At 43.6% G+C, this 26,465-nt stretch overlaps 1 protein-coding gene across 1 annotated transcript in view; it reads right to left on the bottom strand.

The window, feature by feature from the left end:
• fbn2a (fibrillin 2a) overlaps positions 1-26,465 on the bottom strand; it is a 213,954-nt gene that overhangs the window by 82,987 nt on the left and 104,502 nt on the right. The window contains exons 18-24 of the mRNA XM_045693798.1: positions 26,333-26,458; positions 17,500-17,625; positions 7,630-7,749; positions 6,460-6,597; positions 4,166-4,216; positions 2,180-2,305; positions 230-457 (exon numbers count right to left, since the gene is read on the bottom strand). Of these exons, the coding sequence (XP_045549754.1) occupies positions 230-457; positions 2,180-2,305; positions 4,166-4,216; positions 6,460-6,597; positions 7,630-7,749; positions 17,500-17,625; positions 26,333-26,458 (915 nt within the window). The remainder of the gene's footprint in view (positions 1-229; positions 458-2,179; positions 2,306-4,165; positions 4,217-6,459; positions 6,598-7,629; positions 7,750-17,499; positions 17,626-26,332; positions 26,459-26,465) is intronic.

The following is a 26,465-nucleotide window of genomic DNA, read 5'->3' as shown; positions in this document are numbered from 1 at the left end:
CGATTTATATTGTAACAAAGACACATATTAATCACTGCCTAGTCCTACTTCCTACAACCAGATGCATATTAATCACTACCTAGTCTTACTTCCTATACTTACTTCCTATCCTTACTTCCTGTTATCTGTTTGCTAAATGATGTAATATTGAGGAGTGACACTAACTACCTGGATTTCTGGAAAACCTGGGAATTTTGGGAAACAACCAATATATTGCAACCCTCCTCACCTTTATAGAAGGGCCTTCCGGTGAGGACGTCTCCTCGGTTGGCGAAGCCTGGGCCTCGGGGGCAGAGGGCGTCATACTCGGAAGTGCCAGGCAGGGGGCACGCCTCGCACTCCTTCCCCCAGGCGGCGCCCATCGTGCAGCAACAGGCGTCCATGCGGAAACGGCCGGGCACGGGCTTGGCACACGAGTCCTCTTCCCACGTCAGGTAACAGTGCTCAGACCGCACGTCTGTCAGATACAGTAGAGTTTACGTTTATAGTTCATCCATAGCAGTCAATACATACAAAAATAAATCCATGGGATCCTAACAAGATAACACTTTACATTAAGGTACACTTTACATTAAGGAATCCATTACATTAAGGTACCCTTTACATGAAGCTAACACTTTACATTAAGGTAATATTTTAGGTCGGACTTGTCTGGTAGGAATATCCACCAGAGTTGTTGCCAGATAATTTGATTTGATCATTTCTCTACCATATAAAACGTTGTTTTAGAAAATTTGGCAGTACGTCCATCCGGCTGGACAACCACAGACCGCGTGTATGGTGTCGTGTGGGCGAGCAGTTTGCTGATGTCAACGTTGTAAACAGAGCGCCCCATGGTGGAGGTGGCGTTATGGTATGAGGCAGGCATAAGCTACGGACAATGAACACAATTGCATTTTAGATATGGCCATTTGAATGCACAAAGATATCGTGACGAGATCCTGAGGCCTATTGTCGTGCCATTCATCCGCCGCTCATGTTTCAGCATGATAATGCAGGGCCCCATGTCGCAAGGGTCTGTACACAATTCCTGGAAGCTGAAAATGTCCCCATTTCTTCCATGACCTGCATACTCACCCATTGAGCATGTTTGGAATGCTCTGGATCGAGGTATGACAGCTTGATCCAGTTCCTGCCAATATCCAGAAACTTCGAGCAGCCATTGAAGAGGAGTGGGACAACATTCCACACACCACAATCAACAGTCTGATCAACTCTACTGTATGTGAAGGAGATGTGTTGCGCTGCATGAAGGCCAAATCAAACAAAGAGTGAATGAGCGTGTACACGCCAACGCCGTCAAAAGCGCCATGCGCTTCAAATTAGAAAGCAAGTCTACTTTTCTCGCATCTACGCGACGCAATGCTAGTTTGCGTTTCGTTTGATTTGGCCTTCAGGCAAATGGTGGTCACACCAGACACAGACTGGATTTCTGATCCACGTCCTTATCTTTTTTTTTAAGGTATCTGTGACCAGCAGATGCATATCTGTATTCCCAGTCATGTGAAATACATAGATTAGGACCTAATGAATTTATTTCCATTGACTGCTTTCCTTAAATTAACTCAGTAAAATCTTTGAAATTGTTGCATGTTGTATTTATATTTTTGTTCAGTATAGTTATTATATGGTCTATTTTCTTACCAGACTTTATTTAAAGAAAACGGTCAATTCCCTGGAGTTTCTGTCATAAACCAATACAGATAACACAACACAAGCAACTTACTCAACAACCCTCCCCTAGGGCTTCAACCAACAATTCTCAGTCACCTCCTTGGCCAAAGAGTTACACATTGCAAAATTTGAGAAATAAACAGAGGGGCGGTTTTCGGGACAACGATTTGACCTAGCCCTGGGCTTAAAAGCATGCTCAATGGAGAATTTCCATTGAAATAGCTCATCAGTCCAGGAATAGGCTTAATGTGTGTCTTGGAAACTGGCCAAGAGAATATTTCAACTCATTGGATCACTGTGTCTGTTAGGGATGCAGAATTCCAATAATTTCCTAAAATCCATTTTTTTATTTTTTTTATTTTTTTTTATCTCAGTTGAAGAATTCCAGGTTGGAAGATTCCCTCACAGCTTATTCCAGAAATACTCCAAACAGGATTTCTGAAAAAAACAGGGAAATTTGGGAAAGTTTCGGGAATTTTGCAACCTTAGTGTCTTATCCACTCACCCACACACACTCGGCCACTGGAGTCCAGTGTGAGACCATCAGGACACTGGCACTTGAAGGAGCCCTTGGTGTTTACACAGTACCCATTGGGACACACACCTGGGAAGACCACGCACTCGTTCACATCTACGGCAAGCAGAGAGAGACAAAAAGTGCAGACGTGAAATCTTTATTTGTGTCACAAGGCATTTGCTACCATTATAGTATACACTGGTAGAAAAAAGGGTTCCAAAAGGTTACTTTGGCTTCCCCCATAGGATAATCCTTTTTGGTTCCAGGTAGAACCCTCTGTGGAAAAGGTTTTATATGGAACCCAAAAGGGTTCTACCTGGAGCCAAAAGAGTTCTTCAAAGTGTTTTATGGGGACAGCCGAAGAACCCTTTTAGCAATGGGCTCTATTTGATACTATTCAATCAAAACTGTTACTGGGGAAACTCCCTACACTATCAGATGGTGTCTGTCAATATGAAAACATTCTTCACATACTAATACGTTTTATCCTATCCCAATAACTGATTTTCATTTAAATTGTTTTAAGCACTGAATGACTCTGATGTTTTAAATTTGTGTCTGTATTTCTCTATTGAGGCTTATAGCAAATGATTTGTTTATGAAAATGGTATATGTAACCTTTATTTATCTAGGCAAGTCAGTTAAGAACAAACACGGATGACGCTGGGCCAATTGTGCGCCGCCCTATGGGACTCCCAATCACGGCCGGATGTGATACAGCCTGGATTCGAACCAGGGACTGTAGTGACGCCGATTGCACGGAGATGCAGTGCCATAGACTGCTGCTTTGAAAGTTGATAAACATGTTATCCCACTTGAGAGACAAGTAGGAGTAAATGCCCTTTGAAAGATTTTAATGAGAATTTCACACTTCCTAGAGAGCTCTTCTTTGTTTACGCCCATTCAGCATAGTTCACACCCTCTTAAGCCTTAGCTTAAGTAGTCTCTCTACTTAAACAGAGCTAAATTCAGGGCAGCAATGTTGTTGAGAGCTGTAGCGACCCTTTTGCAGTTGTCCAAAGCTATATTTTTCCGGAAATCCCAGGTAGCAAGGATTATCTATGTACTGACTGGGAAATCCCCCATTCTGTTACAGACTGAAGCCTATGACATGACAGACCAATCAGGACTCATCGGCATGTCCAGCCCCACCATTATCTCAGCCAATCATGACTAGCCAGGAAGGATGCTTTCTTTCTCCCTGTGTAGCTCAGTGGTTTCTCCTTGGCTTAAACTAGGCTTGTAATTTAACATGTTTATTCATTTTATCAGATTCCATACAAGTTTATAAGTAAGGCAAATGAAAGTTCACATGTTCAAGATGGCAGTCCTACTGTGAAGATCCTGTAAACGGTATTTTTTTTTTTATAGCCATTCCACATATACATCCAGAATGAAGACATTTATTTTTGCTCTGTGGACAGCCCTGTCAAATGCCATTTTCTTGAGTTCCAATAACCCCAATCCCACAGCTATGGAGAGGTCCACTTATCGATGGGTCAGGGTCAATGAAGAGAAGAAATTAGGGTTCTTTTAAGTGACATGCTAAATCATCTTAAGACCTTATCTCCTTTTGACCTTAAGACCTTATCTCCTATGACCTTAAGACCTTATCATCTATGACTTAAGACCTTATCTCCTATGACCTTAAGACCTTATCTCCTATGACCTTAAGACCTTATCTCCTATAACCTTAAGACCTTATCTCCTTTTGATCTTAAGACCTTTTCTCCTATGACCTTAAGACCTTATCTCCTATGACCTTTTACAGACACAGTACAGTATATTTTACATTAGTTATCTTTAGTTTGTTTTTAGTCCCAGCCTTCAGCTACCCTAAACCCCTCCCATCTATCTCTGAACACCGTGGGGAACCTTGCAACTTATTCCACCCTTTGTCATTGGCAGAGACACCTAGCAAAGGTTATGGGTTTTGTAGACTGAAAAACTGCTGATGCTTGAAGTCGGACTTACCTTCACATTTGACTCCTCGCGGCCTGGCGTAGCCCCTTGAACAGATGGAATCTGCAAAAGGTCGGAATGTCGTTGTGGATGGGAATGTTGCGAATCATGGATTTTGTTGCCAAAGGTGACACTTTATGAGGACTCTGAGAGAACATATTTCACAGCGGAAGCTAGCAAACACAGTCTGCATCTCAAATGGCACCCTATTCCCTGTGTAGTGCACTACTTTTGACCAGGGCCCGCATAGGGCTCTGGTCAAAAGTAGTGCACTTCATAGGGAATAGGGTGCCATAGTACGCAACCATATTAAAGGACTACTGGAACCCTGTTCAGGTCAAAATGACGACAAACAGAAATGGAATACCAGTAGGCCTAATACAGGGAAGAGAGCCTCACAGTGTAACACATGCAAGTGATTATAAGGTGCAGGTCAGGGTTAAGGAGAGGAACATTACATATTTGGCTTTCATATCTTATCCGCACTGACAGAATTATGAAGCTAAGTTAAGCACTGAGATTTACAAAGCGCTAAATTAGCTGTAAATGGCCCAAACGGCCCAAATCAAGGCATGTGTGGTATAGCACAAGCAAAACATCATCATTGGGTAGGGTTTGTCTTACACTGATGAAAAACCACACGATTTTAAATAAAGCTTTTTGTGGCTTGGATTTTCATTACACTAACTGCTGGCAAATGCATTATGGGTAGATTGTGTGGCCACAAAAAAAGGAAAACATAACTTGGTTGTGTCGCAAATGGCAACCTATTTCCTATATAGTACACTACTTTGTCCAGGGCCCATAAGGTGTCATTTGGGACGCAGGCTGTGAAAGCTTAAACTGAAAGGTTGTTTCAGTGAGGGAAATGACACGAGCAAAGAGTTGTGCTGGAGCATTCACTGCACTGGGCATTGTGTCAGACCACATGAAAAAAAAAACATGGCAGGTTTTTGTAGTTCTATTTACTTCTGCTGTCATGGGGAAACCATTCCATTAAAGATCTAAAAAGGACTACTAACCCAGTTTACTTTAGACACAGAGTCAGGTCCAAGGCCATGTCACCCATAACAACATATTCAAATATTTAGTCCTTGGTTCCTGTGGCCATCATGTGTTACAGTTCAGTAGTATACCTACTTATAGTACGAGCTACAGATACAGTAATCCCCAACACAAACCAGGTCATTTGCTATTTTCCTCTTAATTGGCCGTAAACAATATCAGCGTTTATTAATTAATGATGCAAATACCAGACCAAATGAACATGATCAAGTTACTGTTAAAACAGATTTAGATGTAAAGTCTCCTGTTTAGGGGACCTGCGTGGTTCTTGTACTGGTTCTGACTGACCGACAATTTAGCTTCTAAATCGATCTGTGGACACTGTAATTGAAATGGCTTGCATTGAGCGGTAGCCCTGGTTCTCACGGACACAGAAGTGTCCGTGAGAAACTCTACTTGAAGCTTGGATGTTCCTCTTACCATTTAATTCGCTCTTCCAACTCCTGGCTGAATAGGGAACCCTGAATACTACTTACAAAGCACATGCCTGGAATCCTGACATCGTAGCTCAGCAGGAGAGAAAGGTTTCATCACTCTAGTACATTCAGAGATCGATTTATAGAGAAATTTAGCAAACTAATGTAAAATAATGAATAGATTTGAAAAAAAAAAAAAACTTTCTGATTGTCATAGACGGACAAGATTAATATGAGACGAAAGGCGATTTCGTAAAACACGTTCAGGAAGCCAAGCTAGAGCTCTATGATGTTCACAGCGGTTGGGGCCAGAGGTTTTGATCAAGAGATACAGTACCTTTGGAAAATATTTTCTCTAACACTAAACATATAAAATATGTGTTTTAAAAAATATATAAGGATAATACAGCATATACAATATTTCATATTTGAACTGTGTCCTCAAAAGTGACTACACCCCAGCAATTTATAAAAAAATGTACCAGAAAGGTGAGATTTTAACCTTTCTTGGAGTATGCAGCATTACTAAATCAAATCAAATCAAACAAGTTATTGTTTATGGCCCCCTCATGATAAATAATTACTTTTGGGGATTACGTAGATTACATTTTAGATTGCATTAAGTTACATTTAATTGGTAAAAAAAATATATATAATTACTGAATACACATTAGGAAGTCGGCATTGGTCAAACCAAACTCCATCAAACAACGGACAACTTCCTAATATGGATGCCAAACTGCATACAAAGAGGTTACCCATGACCAGAGCTGAGAACCACTGATCATTGTCTATGGGGTAGCTGGAGGTATGTGTGTGACTTACCTATCTCACACTGCTCACAGGGACTTCCCCAGGCAGCGCCCAGGGTGGCACAGCACTCTGACTTGAGGGTGCCGCCATTAATGTTGACCTCGCAGCGGCCATCTTGGATATTCAGCCAACAGGTCCCCTTCAGGCTGTCTATGATTAAAATGACAGTTTTTAGGGTGGTGGTGGACTAGGGAACCAGAGGTAAAAGGAGGAAGTGTTTTTGTTCATATTGTACACATTGACAGCTAAGTGCTGAATTGCAGTGCACAGTTACATAACTTAGCCTAAATAAAAACAAAATTGAAGTACAGGGTACATGCAGTGTGTATATTTATACAGACATTTATAGGTGGCATGTAGGTTTAACTGCAATTTATACTTTAGAAATTGAATTGAACATTGCATTTCTGCTGTAAATGGCCTTTTTCAAAACCATTCTCCATTCAATTTCTACATAGACAGGAATTACTCATTCCAATGACCTGAAAGAGGTTGATTTCTCTTCAATTTCAAAATACATTGATGGTCGTTTGATATACACAGAAAGACCATCTCATCTACTGTGTTGACAGTGGATGTGTTTAGACCAGATGTCCCCACGAGAATAATAAACAAACACAAATTTGACCAACTGGGGACATTTTGTTAGTCCCAACAGGGTCAAATATTATTTCTAGGGGGTTTAGGGTTAAGGTTAGAATTAGTGTTAGGGTTAGAATTGGGTTTAGGGTTAAGGTTAGAATTAGTGTTAGGGTTAGAATTGGGTTTAGGGTTAGGGTTAGGAGCTAGGTTTAGGGTTAGGAGCTAGGTTTAGGAGCTAGGTTTAGGGTTAGGAGCTAGGTCTAGGGTTAGGAGCTAGGTTTAGGAGCTAGGTTTAGGTTTAGGAGCTAGGTTTAGGTTTAGGAGCTAGGTTTAGGTTTAGGAGCTAGGTTTAGGGTTAGGAGCTAGGGCTAGGGTTAGGGTTAAGGGTTAAGGTTAGGGGTTAGGGAAAATAGGATTCTGAATGGAACTGAATTGTGTGTCCCCACAAAGTTAGTTATACAAGACTGTGTGTGTGTGTATGTGTCAGTTGTGTTGTCAGTGTGTTTGTGTGTGTGTGTCATTGTCAGTGTGTGTGTGTGTGTGTGTGTGTGTGTGTGTGTGTGTGTGTGTGTGTGTGCGTGTGTGTGTGTGTATATTTACCAATGCAGATGAGTCCTGTGGTGTCCAGCTTGCTCCCAGGGGAGCACTCGCAGGCAAAGGAGCCGGCTGTGTTCCTACACTGTCCGTTAGAACAGGGGCTGTTTTCACACTCATTCACATCTACAAACAGAAGGGGAAGAGTTAGAGGGGAACACCTTTCATTTCATTTACAAGGAAGAAGAGTTAGAGGGGGACAGATTTCACAACATTTACATGGGGAAGAGTTAGAGGGGGACACCTTTCATTTCATTTACAAGGAATAAGAGTTAGAGGGGGACAGATTTCACAACATTTACATGGGGAAGAGTTAGAGGGGGACACCTTTCATTTCATTTACAAGGAATAAGAGTTAGAGGGGGACACATTTCATTTAATTTACAAGCAAGAAGAGTTAGAGGGGGACACATTTCACAACATTTACATGGGGAAGAGTTAGAGGGGGACACCTTTTCACTACATTTACAAGAAGGGGGAAGAGTTAAAAGGTGACACCTTGAACAAAACTACCTCTCAAAACAGTGGGAATAGTTAGAATGTAACACCTTTAAGTACATTTACAAGCAGGTTCTGATTGTGGATGTGTCCCAATAATCTAGTTCTAGATAGCTTTCTTTCTCTTTTCACTCCGTCACCACTGATCTTAAAGGATTTGCTAGGCATGCGCAGTTTACCAGTTCTTGAAAGCCAGTGAGTTCTTTAATTCAATGATCAGATATCATGATAAAAGATGACAAGAATGAGACAATGGGGCAAAGATTTTGGCGAAAGATAGCTACAATCCTCTTTGTAACCTGATTACAACACGGGGAAGATATAAAAAGGGACACACTACGAAGAGGAAAAGCCAGCCCAAAATAATGACTGCTTTTAAGTAGGGCTGGGAATTGCCAGGGACCTCCCGATACTTAGGTGCCAATACGATATGTTTTGCAATTCTCACGATTCTATATGTATTGCAATAGATACTTTATTGGGTTTCGATGTTCCAAACATATTGCTCACCATATGTCTTTTCTTTTTTTTACTACAAATATAGAAAGATTATCGAAAACAAGCTATGAAGGAAATGTAACTACACATTCCCACCCCATCACTACTTTTAAGGCAAGCCAACGGTAAAAAATAAAGCTCAACGGGAGAAACAGTTAAACCGATGCTTAGTTACGCTCAATGAACACTCTCAATCTTCGGTCCAGGAATTCACATAAAGGCAGGAAGAATAGGGAGCTACCTGGAATGTTCAGTCAACGCCTCCCAGCCAGTAGTTAATCACGGTAATCACTTACATACAGTGGATTTGTACAATTAATTTGTTTTCCACTTCCATCTGCTTGGAGGAACAGTTAACAAATGGATTATTGTATTGCCACAGTGCTGACAGAATTGAATGAACTTGCAACTGCACAGCAGCAAGTTTGAGCGGAGTCGAGTGGAATTCCTTCTGCTGTATACAGCGGCAGTCCTGGGTTCAAACAGTATTTAGTATTTATTATAATAGTATTTGTCAAGCTTGTCTGGCACAATGGAGCCAATGGAATCGTCCCAAAGGGCAAGCCCCGCCCATCTGGCACACACTCAAAGCTGAAAGATTTAAAATACTACTTAAACCCAAGTCTGATTGAGTGAGCGCTTGCTTCATCTAATTTGGTGTACATGTGGCTTCAAAATGTGTCAATTTATAGCTTGGCTTGATGACAACAGAGCTTGCAAATACCCACTGTTGCCTAACACACAAAAGCTTAGGCCACTTAAGTCATTGCTACCAGGAAAAGCTAAAAACTACGGCAAAAACATGTTGTTGTGATTTTGACATATGTTTTACAGAAAGGGAGAGGGTAAAGGAGGAGAGGTATGAATCATCATTTTGGTTGGGTGACAGTGTAGTGGCCGTGTCGTGACAGTGTAGTGGCCGTGTCGTGACAGTGTAGTGGCCGTGTCGTGACAGTGTCGTGGCAGTGTCGTGACGGTATAGTGTTGTAAGTCACGCTTGGCTATGTCTCCGGGACACTTGCTGAATGAAATAGAAATAACACTATTCCCTGTGAGTGAGATGTTTCCAACACTAAGGCTGCATCCTACATAGAACCCTACTTGTTATATAGTGCACTACTACGGAATAGGGAATAGGGTACAATTTGAAAGGTAGTTCAACTGTAACAAACACATGGAAGTGTGGCATTCACGTTAATTCCGTTTCGGGAATGGATCGCATGGAATGTGAATTTTGGAGCTGATCTTATTTAGTGATGTGGAATGGCTACTGAAGAGTCCGTGTTAGAAGCATATGGGGATGTAAACAGGACGGGGAATAGAACTATGCACAAGCCTTAAAGCTTCACTTTATACTGCGACTGGCCTATGCTCCCCTCCTAAAGCGTTCACAAGGAACAGATGTCATTGTAAAAGTGTGTGTGTGTAAGATGAATGCACAAAACGGTAAGTGGCTCTGGATAAGAGTGTCTATTAAATGACTAAAATGTAAAAGAATGTGTTTTCCTGTATGAGTGTATGTGTCCACAACACAGTCCCCAGCCATCCAAACATCCTATTGTGTGTGTTACTTTCTGATGTGTTGACCGTCAAGGGGGATGACGTCAACGGTCTGAAGGGTCCCAGTCCTCAGAGTCTCTCAATTTCCAAACCAGGAGGCCCAGACTCTTAATTTACTACCCTATAAACCAGTAGGTTTAAACAGACCACAGAGTGATGGAGTGCATTCCAAATAGCACCCTATTCCCTTACACAGTGCACTACTTTTGACCAGGGCCCATAGGGCTCTGATCAAAAACAGTTTCGGTGTAGTTTAGGAATAGTTTAGGTGTAGTTTCGGTGTAGTTAACCTCTCTTGGGTAGGGAGCTATTTTCACGTCCGGATGAAAAGCGTGCCCAAAGTAAACTGCGTGTTACTCAGGTCCAGAAGCTAGGATATGCATATAATTGGATTTGGATAGAAAACACTCTCAAGTTTCTAAAACCTGTTAAAATTATGTCTGTGAGTCTAACAGAACTGATATGGCAGGCGAAACCCCGAGGACAAACCATCCAAAAAACAAAAAAAATTCAGCCCACCACTGTTTCCAATGGCTGTCACTTTTATTATAAGGTGAAATCCTCCCAGATTGCAGTTCCTAGGGCTTCCACTAGATGTCAACAGTCTTTAAAAAGAGTTTCAGGCTGGTTTTTGGAAAAATGAGCCAGAAATTATAGTTTTTCTAGGTGGCTCCCATTTTGGCTGTAGTGTTTCCAAGCGTGTGGAAGAGAGCGCATTCTTTGGTATTTTTCTCCGGTAAAGACAATAACGATTCTCCCTCTTAAATTTGATTGTTTATTTACGTATTAGGGTAACTAAGGTTTGATTATAAACGTTGTTTGACTTGTTTGGAAAAGTTTATTAGTAACGTTTGGGATTCATTTTGTATGCATTTTGATGGAGGGAAACTGGGTGGATTATTAACTGAAGCGAGCCAGCTGAACTGAGTTTTTATGGATATAAAGAAGGACATTATCGAACAAAAGGACCATTTGTGATGTATCTGGTACCTTTTGGAGAGCCAACAGAAGAAGATCATCAAAGGTAAGGCATTTATTAAATCGCTATTTCTGACTTTCGTGGTGCACCTGCTGTCGTCAGATAATCGCATGGTGTGCTTTCGCTGTAAAGCCTTTTTGAAATCTGACACAGCGGCTGGATTAATAAGAAGTTAAGCTTTATTTTGATGTATTACACTTGTGATTTTATGAAAGTTAAATATTTATAATTCTGTAGTTTGAATTTCGCGCTCTGCAATTTCACCGAATGTTGGCCAGGTGGGACGCTACTATCCCATCTGCCCATAAGAAGTTAAGGAATGGTTTAGGTGTAGTTTCAGTATAGTTTAGGTGCAGTTCAGGTGTAGTTTCAGTGTAGTTTAGGTGTCGTTTCAGTGTACTTTAGGTGTAGTTTCGGTGTAGTTATAGTGTTAAACCCTCATATCCCTCGTTTGACCTTGAGACTTTGTATGTAGGTGCCTTTACTCATGCTGAACAAATTTGCCTCAAGGACCCATAAGGTCCGACAGGATAGATTTTCCTCCAACTTTGAAAAACTTTTTCTCATGATCCAAATAACAATTCAGTATTTATGTCCACGGCATATGTAACGCTAATGCTCAAAACCATCTTCTCCTCATAAAACCATACGTCAAATTCACTCCAGATTTTGGTGTAGTTTAGGTGTCGTTTCAGTGTGTTTTATGTGTAGTTTCGGTGTAGTTTAGTTATTCTAAAGGCCTACTGCAACACATAGCATGTTTTTGTTTCCCTTATAATAAATGTGATTAGTAATAGAGTTATAGAAAATAAAACGGTCTCGTAACAGCTTCTTTACAAAATCAAATGTCAGTGGCCGTTGGCCTATGGCGGTTATAGTGTTAAACCCTCATTTCCCTCGTTTGACCTTGAGACTTTGTATGTAGGTGCCTTTACTCATGCTGAACAACTTTGCCTCAAGGACCCATAAGGTCCGACAGGATAGATTTTCCTCCAACTTTGAAAAACGTTTTCTCATGATCCAAATAACAATTCAGTATTTATGTCCATGGTACATCTCTTAACTTAGTTTGAGAAAAGCTAAGGGATTAGTTAAGAGATGGGTGAGTTATTGATTACGACTAATGATTGGACATTAAGGAGGATAATTCCTACATAATAGAGTGCTTGCTTTGTTATGCTGATCTTGTGTCCTTTCTACCATCCTGTGAACCCCGTTCATTGCTGCTCACAGCTATATTTTGGGCTGTTTGTCATTGTTTTTCATGGATAAAAATCCCTTGTTCTAGAACTGACCCCACCTGAGAGACCACAGAGGCCCCTGTGGTGATCCCTCTTTCACACTCAATTAGAGCCCATTAAGTCATTTCCCCTCTGTTGGCAGTGCACTCCATGGAGGGTTGTATTGGTTTTAGAGAAAGCCTCTGGCAACATAAGGTGCGTCTGCCAAATGGCCCCCTATTCCTTACATGGGCCCTGATCAAAAGTAGTGCACTATATAGGGAATAGGGTGGCATTTGCGAGGCAGAGAAGGGCTTAGTCACAAACCATAGCCTTAGCGCCTTGGGGTTATTATGGACAGACCTGGGTTCAAATACTATTTGAAATCATTTCAAATACTTTATCTGGGCTTGATTGCTTGCTTATTGCTCACTATCGCTCAGAACAATGTTCTTGGCCATAACCAGTCATGCTTCAAGACGGGTCACTCAACCGAAACTGCTCTCCTCTGTGTCACGGAGGCTCTCCACACTGCCAAAGCTGACTCTCTATCCTCCTTTCTCAACCTCCTAGATCTGTCCACTGCCTTTGACACCGTGAACCATCAGATCCTCCTCTCCACTCTCTGAGGGCTGGGCATCTAAGGATCTGCACACTCTTGGATTGCATCCTACCTGGCAGGCAGCTCCTATCAGGTGACGTGGAGAGGATCTGTGTCTGCACCACATGCTCTCATTATTGGTGTCCCTCAGGGCTCGTTTCTAGGCCCACTTCCCTTTTCTCTATACACCAAGTCACTCGGCTCCATCATATCATCACATGGTCTCTCCTATCATTGCTTAGCAGATAACTACTTTTCTCCTTCCCCTCTTCTGACATCCAAGTGGCGACACGCATATCTGCGTGCCTGGCAGATCTCCTAGTAGTCCGTTCTGCCAACTCTGGTGTCTTTGCTCTCCCGCAGTCAACTTCCGCTCAGCTCAGTCAAAGCTCTTCTCTGTCCTGGCACCAGTTTCCCCCTGAAGCTAGGACAGCAGAGTCCCAGCCCATCTTCTGAAAAACATCTGAAACCCTACCTCTTCAATGAGTATCTTAACTAATCCCACAGTTCACCACTCACCCTTTCATGAACTTACACTCATACTTGACCCCCCCCCCCACTTACTATGACTGTGATATGTGGTTGTCCAACCTAGATATCTTAAGATGAATGCACCAACTGTAAGTCACTCTGGATAAGAGCGTCTGCTAAATTACTAAAATGTCAAATGTAAATGTAAAATGTGTTGAGCTTGCCTGGCACAATGGAACCACTAGAATAATCGCAAAAGTGCAAATGCCTGGCCTCCCGAGTGGCGGAGTGGTCTGTGTCACTAGAGATCCTGGTTCGAGTCCAGGCTCTGTCACAGCCGGCTGCGACTGGGAGACCCATGGGGCGGCGCACAATTTTCCCAGCATCGTCCGGGTTAAGGGAGGGTTTTTGCCCGGCAGGGATGTTCTTGTCCCATCGCGCACTAGTGACTCCTGTGGCGGGCCGGGCACAGTGCACGCTGACATGGTTGCCAGGTGTACGGTGTTTCCTCTGACACATTGGTGCGGCTGGCTTCCGGGTTAAGTGGGCATTGTGTCAAGAAGTAGTGCGGCTTGGTTGGGTTGTATTTCGGAGAACGCACGGCTCTCAACCTTCGCCTCTCCCGAGTCCGTACGGGAGTTGCAGTGATGGGACAAGACTGCAACTACCAATTGGATACCACGGAATTGGGGAGAAAAAGGGAAACCTTTTTTTTCTCCTAAAAACGGGCAAATGTCACACATTTGGGATTCCAGGCAGATTAAAGAAAAGGCTAAAAGTATTTGAAAGATTTCAAATAGTATTTTAACTCATGTCTGATTATGGGCCAGTCAGGTGGCTTAGTAGCATGGTTACAGGGGGACAGGGGTTGGAAGGTGGCTTAGGAGCATGGTTACAGGGGGACAGGGGTTGGAAGGTGGCTTAGGAGCATGGTTACCAGGGGACAGGGGTTGGAAGGTGGCTTAGGAGCATGGTTACCAGGGGACAGGGGTTGGAAGGTGGCTTAGGAGCATGGTTACCAGGGGACAGGGGTTCGTGGAGCATGGTTACCAGGGGACAGGGGTTGGAAGGTGGCTTAGGAGCATGGTTACCAGGGGACAGGGGTTGGAAGGTGGCTTAGGAGCATGGTTACCAGGGATGTAGTCAAGGGTCATTTTAAACCAGAGACGTAGTCCTTCATTTTAAACCAGGGATGTAGTCCATTTTAAACCAGGGATGTAGTCCATTTAAACCAGGGATGTAGTCCATCATTTTAAACCAGTGATGTAGTCCTTCATTTTAAACCAGTGATGTAGTCCTTCATTTTAAACCAGTGATGTAGTCCTTCATTTTAAACCAGTGATGTAGTCCTTCATTTTAAACCAGTGATGTAGTCCTTCATTTTAAACCAGTGATGTAGTCCTTCATTTTAAACCAGGGACGTAGTCCTTCATTTTAAACCTGGGACGTAGTCCATCATTTTAAACCAGGGACGTAGTCCATCATTTGAAACCAGGTACGTAGTCTATCATTTTAAACCAGGGATGTAGTCATTTGGCACAACAAAGAAGAACAGACCCTGAAACCAATGAGAGGGGACGTTCATTCTCCCCTGCCTGAAATGGGAGGTCTGAAGAGGAAACACTATCCAATAGAAACCTTTGTTTTCTGTTGCAAAACATGACCCAGGTGTTTCCATTTCTGTATATCATAAGATTGATGAAAATGTATAGACTGGGTAAATTTCCCATGAAAATAAAAGGACATACTCAATATCAGTGTCTACACACAGTCAAAACCACCCGATTTCTTAAATATGTCCCAGGCATAGTTCAGGTATGAGGGAAGGGCGGTCATATCTGCACGCGTGTACATATGGTGGAATAACTCATAGAATATATCTGAGGGATATAAGACTTTAAAAAGACATCTGGTTCAGATATGAACTCAGAATGATTGAAATGCCTATCCTGTACTTGACGGGCCTTTGTCTGTTTCACCCATGTAAAGAAAGAAAGAAACAGACACTGCTATTGTCCTGAGAAAAAAACTTCACTTGACTTCATCTATCGACTTTTATAACTTTTAAAAGTAAAAATTAAAAAACTCCAGTATACCAACCACTCATTTCATATATAATGTACTAGAGAATGACTGAATAAGTACTGACATTTAACATACAAGATGGGGGAAATAATAACCAAGGGTCAATTCAATCAGATCAGCTTTAGCAGACATCCTCATAGCGATTGTTGTTGTGGGCGGAGTCGGAGGTGGAACTGCGTTAGACCTGTAAAATTCACAAGCGGCTCCTGGGATTATACCTAAAGTTGCATTAAGAGAAATCCCACCTTGTTTACAAGTTTGAACACTGGAATGTGACATGAAATCTACAACCTCAATTAGGCTGATAGAAATCCTCATTATTTGGTTTTAAATAATTTTTCAATTTGAGAGTCATTATTTCTATATAGCCTACACTTTCTCGTTCTGAACTTCTAACGAGAGGGAGACAGGTGTGGCTTCTGACAATGATCACAAGAGCAGCTGCTCATCTCCAACGCAGTTCCACCTCCGACACTCCGCCAAAACATCAGCTATGCGGGTGTTGGCGATTGCCGGTTAATTCTTGATCTGATTGAATCTAGGCCTAAGCCTAACTAAACAAGCCTAAAATGACAATGTATTATTAACCTTAATGTTCATCTGATGATGCATTACAAAAATACCTCTTCGTATTAGGTGTGATTCAGTAATATGGAGTTGGTTAAAACATCTTGACACACTGTGGCCACTCCCCTCTCCCATTTCTCCTACTGCTCTGGCTACTATGGTTGCTCTGGCTGCTCTGGTTTCTCTGGCTGCTCTGGTTTCTCTGGCTGCTCTGGCTACTATGGCTACTATGGCTCCTCTGGCTACTCTGGCTACTATGGTTGCTCTGGCTACTATGGTTGCTCTGGCTACTTTGGATACTCCGGCTGCTCTGGCTGGTCTGGCTACTCTGGCTACTATGGCTACTCTGGCTACTATGGTTGCTCTGGCTGGTCTGGCTACTCTGGCTACTATGGCTACTCTGGCTACTATGGCTACTATGGTTGCTCTGGCTACTCTGGCTACTCTGGCTACTATGGCTACTATGGTTGCTCTGGCTACTCTGGCTACTCTGGCTACTCTGGCTACTATGGCTACTATGGTTGCTCTGGCTACTCTGGCTGCTCTGGCTACTATGGCTACTATGGCTACTCTGGCTACTCTGGCTACTATGGTTGCTCTGGCTACTATGGTTGCTCTGGCTACTTTGGATACTCCGGCTGCTCTGGCTGGTCTGGCTACTCTGGCTACTATGGCTACTCTGGCTACTATGGCTACTATGGTTGCTCTGGCTACTCTGGCTACTCTGGCTACTCTGGCTACTATGGCTACTATGGTTGCTCTGGCTACTCTGGCTACTCTGGCTACTCTGGCTACTATGGCTACTATGGTTGCTCTGGCTACTCTGGCTACTATGGTTGCTCTGGCTACTCTGGCTACTATGGCTACTATGGTTGCTCTGGCTACTCTGGCTGCTCTGGTTGCTCTGGTTGCTCTGGTTGCTCTGGCTACTATGGCTGCTATGGCTACTCTGGCAACTCTGGCTACTCTGGCTACTCTGGTTGCTCTGGCTACTCCGGTTTCTCTGGCTACTATGGTTTCTCTGGCTACTATGGTTGCTCTGGCTACTCTGGCTTGCCAGGCATTTCTGCTTTCCTCCAACCTCCCATTCCCCCTTGTTTGTTTTTCCTACCAGGTGTCCACTTAAAATGGAAGTTCTACTCTCTCTTTCTCTCACCATTTCTCTTTCTTGTTCTCTCTCTTTCTCTCTCTCTCTTTTTCTTTCAAAGGCTTTTTTGGCATGATATTCACATGGATATTGCCAAAGCAGAAATACATAACATCAAGAACAACAATGAAAATAGTCATCACTTCTCTCATTCTCTCTCTCTCTCTCTCTCAAGCATTTCACTACACTCGCATTAACATCTGCTAACCATGTGTATGTGACCAATAACATTTGATTTGATTTGATTTACCTTCGCACGTCTCCGAGTCTGGCCTGAAGAGGTAGCCCTTGGGGCAGGTGCAGCTGTAGCTGCCTGGAATGTTCCGACACAGTCCGTTGTCGCAGAGGAGCCGGTTCACCATGCACTCGTCAATGTCTGGAAGACAACAGGCAAACAGAGAGGACGCCTCACAGTCAACTCAGGACCATTTGTCCATTGGTCAGTGTCTGAGACCATTGGTCAGTGTCTGAGCCCATTGGTCAGTGTCTATGAGCCCATTGGTCAGTGTCTATGAGCCCATTGGTCAGTGTCTGAGACCATTGGTCAGTGTCTATGAGGCCATTGGTCAGTGTCTATGAGCCCATTGGTCAGTGTCTGAGACCATTGGTCAGTGTCTATGAGCCCATTGGTCAGTGTCTGAGACCATTGGTCAGTGTCTGAGACCATTGGTCAGTGTCTGAGACCATTGGTCAGTGTCTATGAGGCCATTGGTCAGTGTCTATGAGCCCATTGGTCAGTGTCTATGAGGCCATTGGTCAGTGTCTATGAGCCCATTGGTCAGTGTCTGAGACCATTGGTCAGTGTCTATGAGCCCATTGGTCAGTGTCTGAGACCATTGGTCAGTGTCTATGAGCCCATTGGTCAGTGTCTGAGACCATTGGTCAGTGTCTATGAGCCCATTGGTCAGTGTCTATGAGACCATTGGTCAGTGTCTATGAGACCATTGGTCAGTGTCTGAGACCATTGGTCAGTGTCTATGAGGCCATTGGTCAGTGTCTATGAGACCATTGGTCAGTGTCTATGAGACCATTGGTCAGTGTCTGAGACCATTGGTCAGTGTCTGAGACCATTGGTCAGTGTCTATGAGCCCATTGGTCAGTGTCTATGAGCCCATTGGTCAGTGTCTATGAGGCCATTGGTCAGTGTCTATGAGACCATTGGTCAGTGTCTGAGACCATTGGTCAGTGTCTATGAGACCATTGGTCAGTGTCTATGAGGCCATTGGTCAGTGTCTATGAGCCCATTGGTCAGTGTCTGAGACCATTGGTCAGTGTCTATGAGCCCATTGGTCAGTGTCTGAGACCATTGGTCAGTGTCTATGAGACCATTGGTCAGTGTCTATGAGCCCATTGGTCAGTGTCTGAGACCATTGGTCAGTGTCTATGAGACCATTGGTCAGTGTCTATGAGCCCATTGGTCAGTGTCTATGAGGCCATTGGTCAGTGTCTGAGACCATTGGTCAGTGTCTATGAGACCATTGGTCAGTGTCTGAGACCATTGGTCAGTGTCTATGAGACCATTGGTCAGTGTCTATGAGCCCATTGGTCAGTGTCTATGAGCCCATTGGTCAGTGTCTGAGACCATTGGTCAGTGTCTATGAGCCCATTGGTCAGTGTCTGAGACCATTGGTCAGTGTCTATGAGCCCATTGGTCAGTGTCTATGAGCCCATTGGTCAGTGTCTATGAGACCATTGGTCAGTGTCTATGAGACCATTGGTCAGTGTCTATAAGCCCATTGGTCAGTGTCTATGAGACCATTGGTCAGTGTCTGAGACCATTGGTCAGTGTCTATGAGCCCATTGGTCAGTGTCTATGAGACCATTGGTCAGTGTCTGAGACCATTGGTCAGTGTCTGAGACCATTGGTCAGTGTCTATGAGGCCATTGGTCAGTGTCTGAGACCATTGGTCAGTGTCTATGAGACCATTGGTCAGTGTCTGAGACCATTGGTCAGTGTCTATGAGACCATTGGTCAGTGTCTGAGACCATTGGTCAGTGTCTATGAGACCATTGGTCAGTGTCTGAGACCATTGGTCAGTGTCTATGAGGCCATTGGTCAGTGTCTGAGACCATTGGTCAGTGTCTATGAGGCCATTGGTCAGTGTCTATGAGCCCATTGGTCAGTGTCTGAGACCATTGGTCAGTGTCTGAGACCATTGGTCAGTGTCTGAGACCATTGGTCAGTGTCTATGAGGCCATTGGTCAGTGTCTGAGACCATTGGTCAGTGTCTATGAGACCATTGGTCAGTGTCTATGAGGCCATTGGTCAGTGTCTATGAGACCATTGGTCAGTGTCTGAGACCATTGGTCAGTGTCTATGAGCCCATTGGTCAGTGTCTATGAGACCATTGGTCAGTGTCTGAGACCATTGGTCAGTGTCTGAGACCATTGGTCAGTATCTATAAGCCCATTGGTCAGTGTCTATGAGACCATTGGTCAGTGTCTGAGACCATTGGTCAGTGTCTGAGACCATTGGTCAGTGTCTGAGACCATTGGTCAGTGTCTATGAGACCATTGGTCAGTGTCTGAGACCATTGGTCAGTGTCTGAGACCATTGGTCAGTGTCTATGAGGCCATTGGTCAGTGTCTGAGACCATTGGTCAGTGTCTATGAGACCATTGGTCAGTGTCTATGAGACCATTGGTCAGTGTCTATGAGGCCATTGGTCAGTGTCTGAGACCATTGGTCAGTGTCTATAAGCCCATTGGTCAGTGTCTATGAGCCCATTGGTCAGTGTCTATGAGGCCATTGGTCAGTGTCTATGAGGCCATTGGTCAGTGTCTGAGACCATTGGTCAGTGTCTATGAGGCCATTGGTCAGTGTCTGAGACCATTGGTCAGTGTCTATGAGCCCATTGGTCAGTGTCTGAGACCATTGGTCAGTGTCTATGAGCCCATTGGTCAATGTCTGAGAGCATTGGTCAGTGTCTATGAGCCCATTGGTCAGTGTCTGAGACCATTGGTCAGTGTCTATAAGCCCATTGGTCAGTATCTATGAGAACATTTGTCAGTGTCTAGGAAACAAATGGAAACATTTTGTGTATTTGTCCATTTCTTGAGCAAAAACATTTGTGCTGAATGTGTGTGACATGCATTTATCAGTGTTTGAAACTGACATAGAGCAGACTGCTTAATGGGAGGATTAACCCATTACACCCACCTTGAAAATCGATAATCATAACAATTTCTCTTAATGATTCAAACCGTCATTTCATTGCGTGGTAGAAAAAGGCCAAAAAAATAGACTGATATGTTAGTGGTTAGAGCATTTGGCCAGTCACGAAATGTTGCTGGATCGAATCCCCGAGCTGACAAGGTAAAAATCTGTCCTTTTGCCCCTGAACAAGGCAGTTAACCCACTGTTCCCAGGGCGCCGAAGACGTGGATGTCGATTAAGGCAGCCCCACGCACCTCTCTGATTCAATGTTCCAACATCTAGTGGAATACCTTCCCAGAAGAGTGGAGCAGCAAAGGTGGGACCAACTCCATATTAACGCCCGTGATTTTGGAATGAGATGCTCGACGGGCAGGTGTCCAGATACTTTTGGCAATGTAGTGTACTTTTTAAGTGTTAGAATTAGTGTGAACCTGACACCTCTTCATTTAAAAAAATAAAATTCACTATAAAAGAGCTACTGTGTGTCCAGGCTTTTGTTCCAGCCCTACTCTTCTTATAAACCTGATTCCACTAATTATGGCCCAGACTGAAGATGATCATGTCTTTCTCTGGTCTGGAATAAAAGCCTACACACCCAATACTTTCCAGGACTTGAAAATCCTACTCTAGAGACTATGGCCATGACTGACAGTCCACCATTCTCAACTCAATATACAAACTCTAAACCACAACCGTAGACACCAATATTTCCTCTGGTGTCAGGTCGTGAAGATAACCCGATTGAATTTGCTCCCCTTCGGTAATGTAGTCTTCACCAGCCCCTATTTGGCTGTACATTTTCCGTTCCCAAAGGGCCCTTTGACTGCCAGAGGTCCCAGTCAACCCCAGAGTCAGACAGAAAGGGAAGTTGAAGAGCTTATAAAGCTGACTATAATTGCCCTTTGGAAATAATATCCTGTCGAACTCTTTCACCATGCCTATGGAGGGAGGAACAAAGGGGTTACCGGCTACCGAGCTGAAACGACCATCAGGAATCACAGGGGCTCGTGTTCCAAATGAAACCCTATTCCTTATAGAGTAGTGCACTACTTTTGACCAGGGCCCAGGAATAGAGTGCCATTTGGGACGCACTCGCCCAGGGAAACGCTCCCAGAATTGATACGTCTCCATTAGGAGTTTTGACAAAAATGGTGGTGATATGTCATTTTCTCTTTGCGGCCAAGAGGAGATGGAATATATACTGTATAATGATTTGGTGGAACCTGCGATTCAACGTCTTACCTTGCCAAATGAAAGGTAAAATGGTTATGTCGAATACTGGTATGTATATTGCAGTCTTTCTATCAGGCAAGTTTCTATCAGGCACTTTTTCAGTGCTGTTAAAATTACAATGTGAATAAGTCCCCTATTTGAAATAAAGCCACTTTCAAATCACACTTGCTACCTACAGTGCATGATTATTTTTGCTTCCATTGGGAGAATTTCATTTTAAGAACTTGTGTGCTTTCAAGGGCAATTTTAGAAAACCAAATTGCTTGCGTTTGTGTATTTCTTTTAGTGTACTCCGTTTGGAAGGCTCACAACTCCAGAGTTTACAGTGGCTGTGAGTTTGCAGTGGCTGTGAGTTTGCAATGACTGAGTTAACAGTGACTGAGTTTACAGTGGCTGAGTTTACAGTGGCTGTGAGTTTACAGTGGCTGTGAGTTTACAGTGGCTGTGAGTTTACAGTGGCTGTGAGTTTGCAGTGGCTGTGAGTTTGCAATGACTGAGTTAACAGTGACTAAGTTTACAGTGGCTGAGTTTACAGTGGCTGTGAGTTTGCAGTGGCTGTGAGTTTGCAGTGGCTGTGAGTTTGCAGTGGCTGTGAGTTTACAGTGGCTGTGAGTTTACAGTGGCTGTGAGTTTGCAGTGGCTGTGAGTTTGCAGTGGCTGAGTTTACAGTGGCCGTGAGTTTACAGTGGCCGTGAGTTTACAGTGGCTGTGAGTTTACAGTGACTGAGTTTACAGTGGCTAAGTTGACAGTGGCTGTGAGTTTACAGTGACTGAGTTTACAGTGGCTGTGAGTTTACAGTGGCTGTGAGTTTACAGTGGCTGTGAGTTTACAGTGACTGAGTTTACAGTGGCTGAGTTTACAGTGGCTGAGTCTATAGTGGCTGTGAGTTTACAGTGGCTGTGAGTTTACAGTGGCTGTGAGTTTGCAGTGGCTGTGAGTTTACAGTGACTGAGTTTACAGTGGCTGAGTTTACAGTGGCTGAGTCTATAGTGGCTGTGAGTTTACAGTGACTGAGTTTACAGTGACTGAGTTTACAGTGACTGAGTTTACAGTGGCTAAGTTGACAGTGGCTGTGTGTTTACAGTGACTGAGTTTACAGTGGCTGTGAGTTTACAGTGGCTGTGAGTTTACAGTGGCTGTGAGTTTACAGTGACTGAGTTTACAGTGGCTGAGTTTACAGTGGCTGAGTCTATAGTGGCTGTGAGTTTACAGTGGCTGTCAGTTTACAGTGGCTGTGAGTTTGCAGTGGCTGTGAGTTTGCAATGACTGAGTTAACAGTGACTAAGTTTACAGTGGCTGAGTTTACAGTGGCTGTGAGTTTGCAGTGGCTGTGAGTTTGCAGTGGCTGTGAGTTTGCAGTGGCTGTGAGTTTACAGTGGCTGTGAGTTTACAGTGGCTGTGAGTTTGCAGTGGCTGTGAGTTTGCAGTGACTGAGTTTACAGTGGCTGAGTTTACAGTGACTGAGTTTACAGTGACTGAGTTTACAGTGGCTGACTTTACAGTGGCTGAGTCTATAGTGGCTGTGAGTTTACAGTGGCTGAAAAGCCCGTTCCAAAACCCAAATCTGGTCCTTTCTGCCTTCTTCCCTCTCTCCTTCCCTCTTTCCCTGTCTCCCTACCTCCGTCCATTGGTCTACAGGTCTTTTGGCAGTGTTCTCTCTTTATGTCTGTCTTTACCTGGCAGCTACACACCATGATGTCATTTCAATAGAGAAAGGCGATTTGTCTCAGAGGTGAAATGTAGCGCAACTGAATTGGGGGAACGAACAGACGATATTCTGTACGATTAATAGTGGGGATTCTGGTTCCACCATGTTAAGTGTGAGTCCCAAATGGCACCCTATTTCCTATGGGCCCTGGTCAAAAGTAGTGCACTGTGAAGGGAATAGGGAGCCACTTAGGAAGCAGACTAAGTCGGTCTATAATTAACTCTATGTTTTGACTATAGTAGTATAGACAGTAGTCAAAGGGAAACAGAGATCACATTTTCCTTGGCGGCGGGGGAGTTGTAGCACCTGTGTTTCTATCATTACTGCTAGGAAAACGAGAGGGGAATCAAATGTGGTTTTGTGTGTTTCTCTATGCTTCATTTCAATCCTTGGCGTACAATCAAGTTACATCAGCGTAGGACATGAGAATAAGTCTGTTTGAATGGGCTACTATTACTGTTAGTGGTGACTGTGGTAACTAGGAAGACTTAGCAAGTTATAGCGCTCCAACCACCAAAAGGCAATGTGAGAACTTTGCATGTATTGTCAGAATGTTAACAATAGTCAAACATCCAAAAGGAACAGTAAAGGTAATAGTGTACCGTTCTGACTACTCACTTTGTGTTGGGTAACACTTCCTGTGAATACCCTCTTCACAAGTCATTTTGTGCAATCATGTGACATAGCAAGATTTTATTCTGTATTTTAAGCATTATCCAGAAATGAGCAACTGTCTAAGGATGGTGCTGGTGCTACCATAAAAAGAGGGGGACAGTTCGCTGAAAAAGCTTTAAATAAAAAGGTTAAAATCCTGGTCATGTGACATGATTAACAAAACACAGGGCCCTGCTACGCATAATGCATTTTATAATGCATGACATGGGTGCTAATAGCTGCCCATAACGTTAGGCAAACAATAGTTAAATGGGGCTGCCTACTCTGAAACGGGTGGTTTGGTCGGTGAAACAAATCTCTAGACAGGCTCCCAGGTTAGTTCTCCTCCTCTTCCTCATCACAAATCTCTAGACAGGCTCCCAGGTTAGTTCTCCTCCTCCTCCTCATCACAAATCTCTAGACAGGCTCCCAGGTTAGCTCTCCTCCTCTTCCTCATCACAAATCTCTAGACAGGCTCCCAGGTTAGCTCTCCTCCTCTTCCTCATCACAAATCTCTAGACAGGCTCCCAGGTTAGCTCTCCTCCTCTTCCTCATCACAAATCTCTTGACAGGCTCCCAGGTTAGTTCTCCTCCTCTTCCTCATCACAAATCTCTAGACAGGCTCCCAGGTTAGTTCTCCTCCTCCTCCTCATCACAAATCTCTAGACAGGCTCTCAGGTTAGCTCTCCTCCTCCTCCTCATCACAAATCTCTAGACAGGCTCCCAGGTTAGCTCTCCTCCTCTTCCTCATCACAAATCTCTAGACAGGCTCCCAGGTTAGCTCTCCTCCTCTTCCTCATCACAAATCTCTAGACAGGCTCCCAGGTTAGCTCTCCTCCTCTTCCTCATGACAAATCTCTAGACAGGCTCCCAGGTTAGTTCTCCTCCTCTTCATCACAAATCTCTAGACAGGCTCCCAGGTTAGTTCTCCTCCTCTTCATCACAAATCTCTAGACAGGCTCCCAGGTTAGTTCTCCTCCTCTTCATCACAAATCTCTAGACAGGCTCCCAGGTTAGCTCTCCTCTTCCTCATCACAAATCTCTAGACAGGCTCCCAGGTTAGTTCTCCTCCTCTTCCTCATCACAAATCTCTAGACAGGCTCCCAGGTTAGCTCTCCTCCTCTTCCTCATCACAAATCTCAGTTGTTTGACTCTAACATCAATCTAATATAACCAACAATGAGGTTGTTTGATTTGTTCAACAATCAGCAACTAGACAACAATTTTATTTTTGTAAGAGAAAAAGGTCTATCAGGCAATCTCTTTCTCTGAGCAATTGTATTAGTATAACATTTTATAATTGTATTTTTTTTGTTGCATACAATATAGCTCAGTATTTGTATGATTTATTTTATACAATCTTTTTATCAACTGTGCCAATAATTTTGGACCTGCTTGTATATCTCAGGAGAGACACCTTTCCCAGAGTTTACTGTTGTGTTGATGTTGGATGGTTGGTGTCTATGACTCCACCATCAAAGTTAGTCCACCAAGGATATAATGCCCCATATAAAACAGAGGCTAGCGAAGCTCAGGACAAAGTGTTTGAAGCCATTTTTCCTCAGATCATCTGAACTGAGACAGTTGCTTTCATTCCACGGGAGATGTACACGTTCAGCAGAGAATGACTGGGTGTCAGATGGACAACGGGAAAACCACCATGATCGTGACTTCAAAACGCTTTCCATGGAATGTTTACACAACATGACTGACGTGACTATTTAGCTGGAAACCAACTGTCAGTCACCATATGACGATGAATATCTTATGGATGGATGGAATGGATTGCAATAGAATGGGTATTGCATAAAAGCAGTTTATAGAGGGGCCCAGGTGAACTACCACATTAGTCTGACTCTGCTGAGAGACGGACAGCCAGTGGCAGAACAGGAAGTGACGGGGGGGGACAACGTAACCTACCAACTGAAAGAGAGGCACCACTACACCTCCACTGCCTCTCAGCCTCAGCCTGGACAACAAGCTGGATGTCAGTTGGGTAACGGAGGAAGCACTTTGAACTGAGCCTCGCATAGACACAGGCCTAGTTGGCCGGTGTGCTCTTCTGACTATGGAGGCCATTTTTTAATACTGAATTATGGGTAATCATACTGGCATAAACAAGATGTCATGACCAGTGATGTAGTGGAGGGTAAATACAGTGTTTTTATATTTAATTAAAAGTATATTGAACATTAGTTTGCTCACCGTGAACGTTTAGCAATTTGTTGTTATCACTACATCACAGGTCATGACATTTCGTGTCACTGAAGGTCAAGTTAAAAGAAAGATGGTGTCATTTCGCAGTGTCAGAAACAGACTTTCTCCACTCACCCACACAGTTCTTGCCCGTGTTGTCAGACTCGTAGCCAGTGTTACAGAAGCAGCGGAAACCGCCTCTCAGGTTCTCACACACTCCATTGGGACAGATCTCTGGGTTCAGTGCACACTCATTGATGTCTGGCCA

This window comes from Salmo salar, chromosome ssa01, assembly GCF_905237065.1.
Source record: "Salmo salar chromosome ssa01, Ssal_v3.1, whole genome shotgun sequence".
NCBI classification, from domain to species: Eukaryota; Metazoa; Chordata; class Actinopteri; order Salmoniformes; family Salmonidae; genus Salmo; species Salmo salar.
This window is presented reverse-complemented; position numbering and strand designations above follow the sequence as displayed.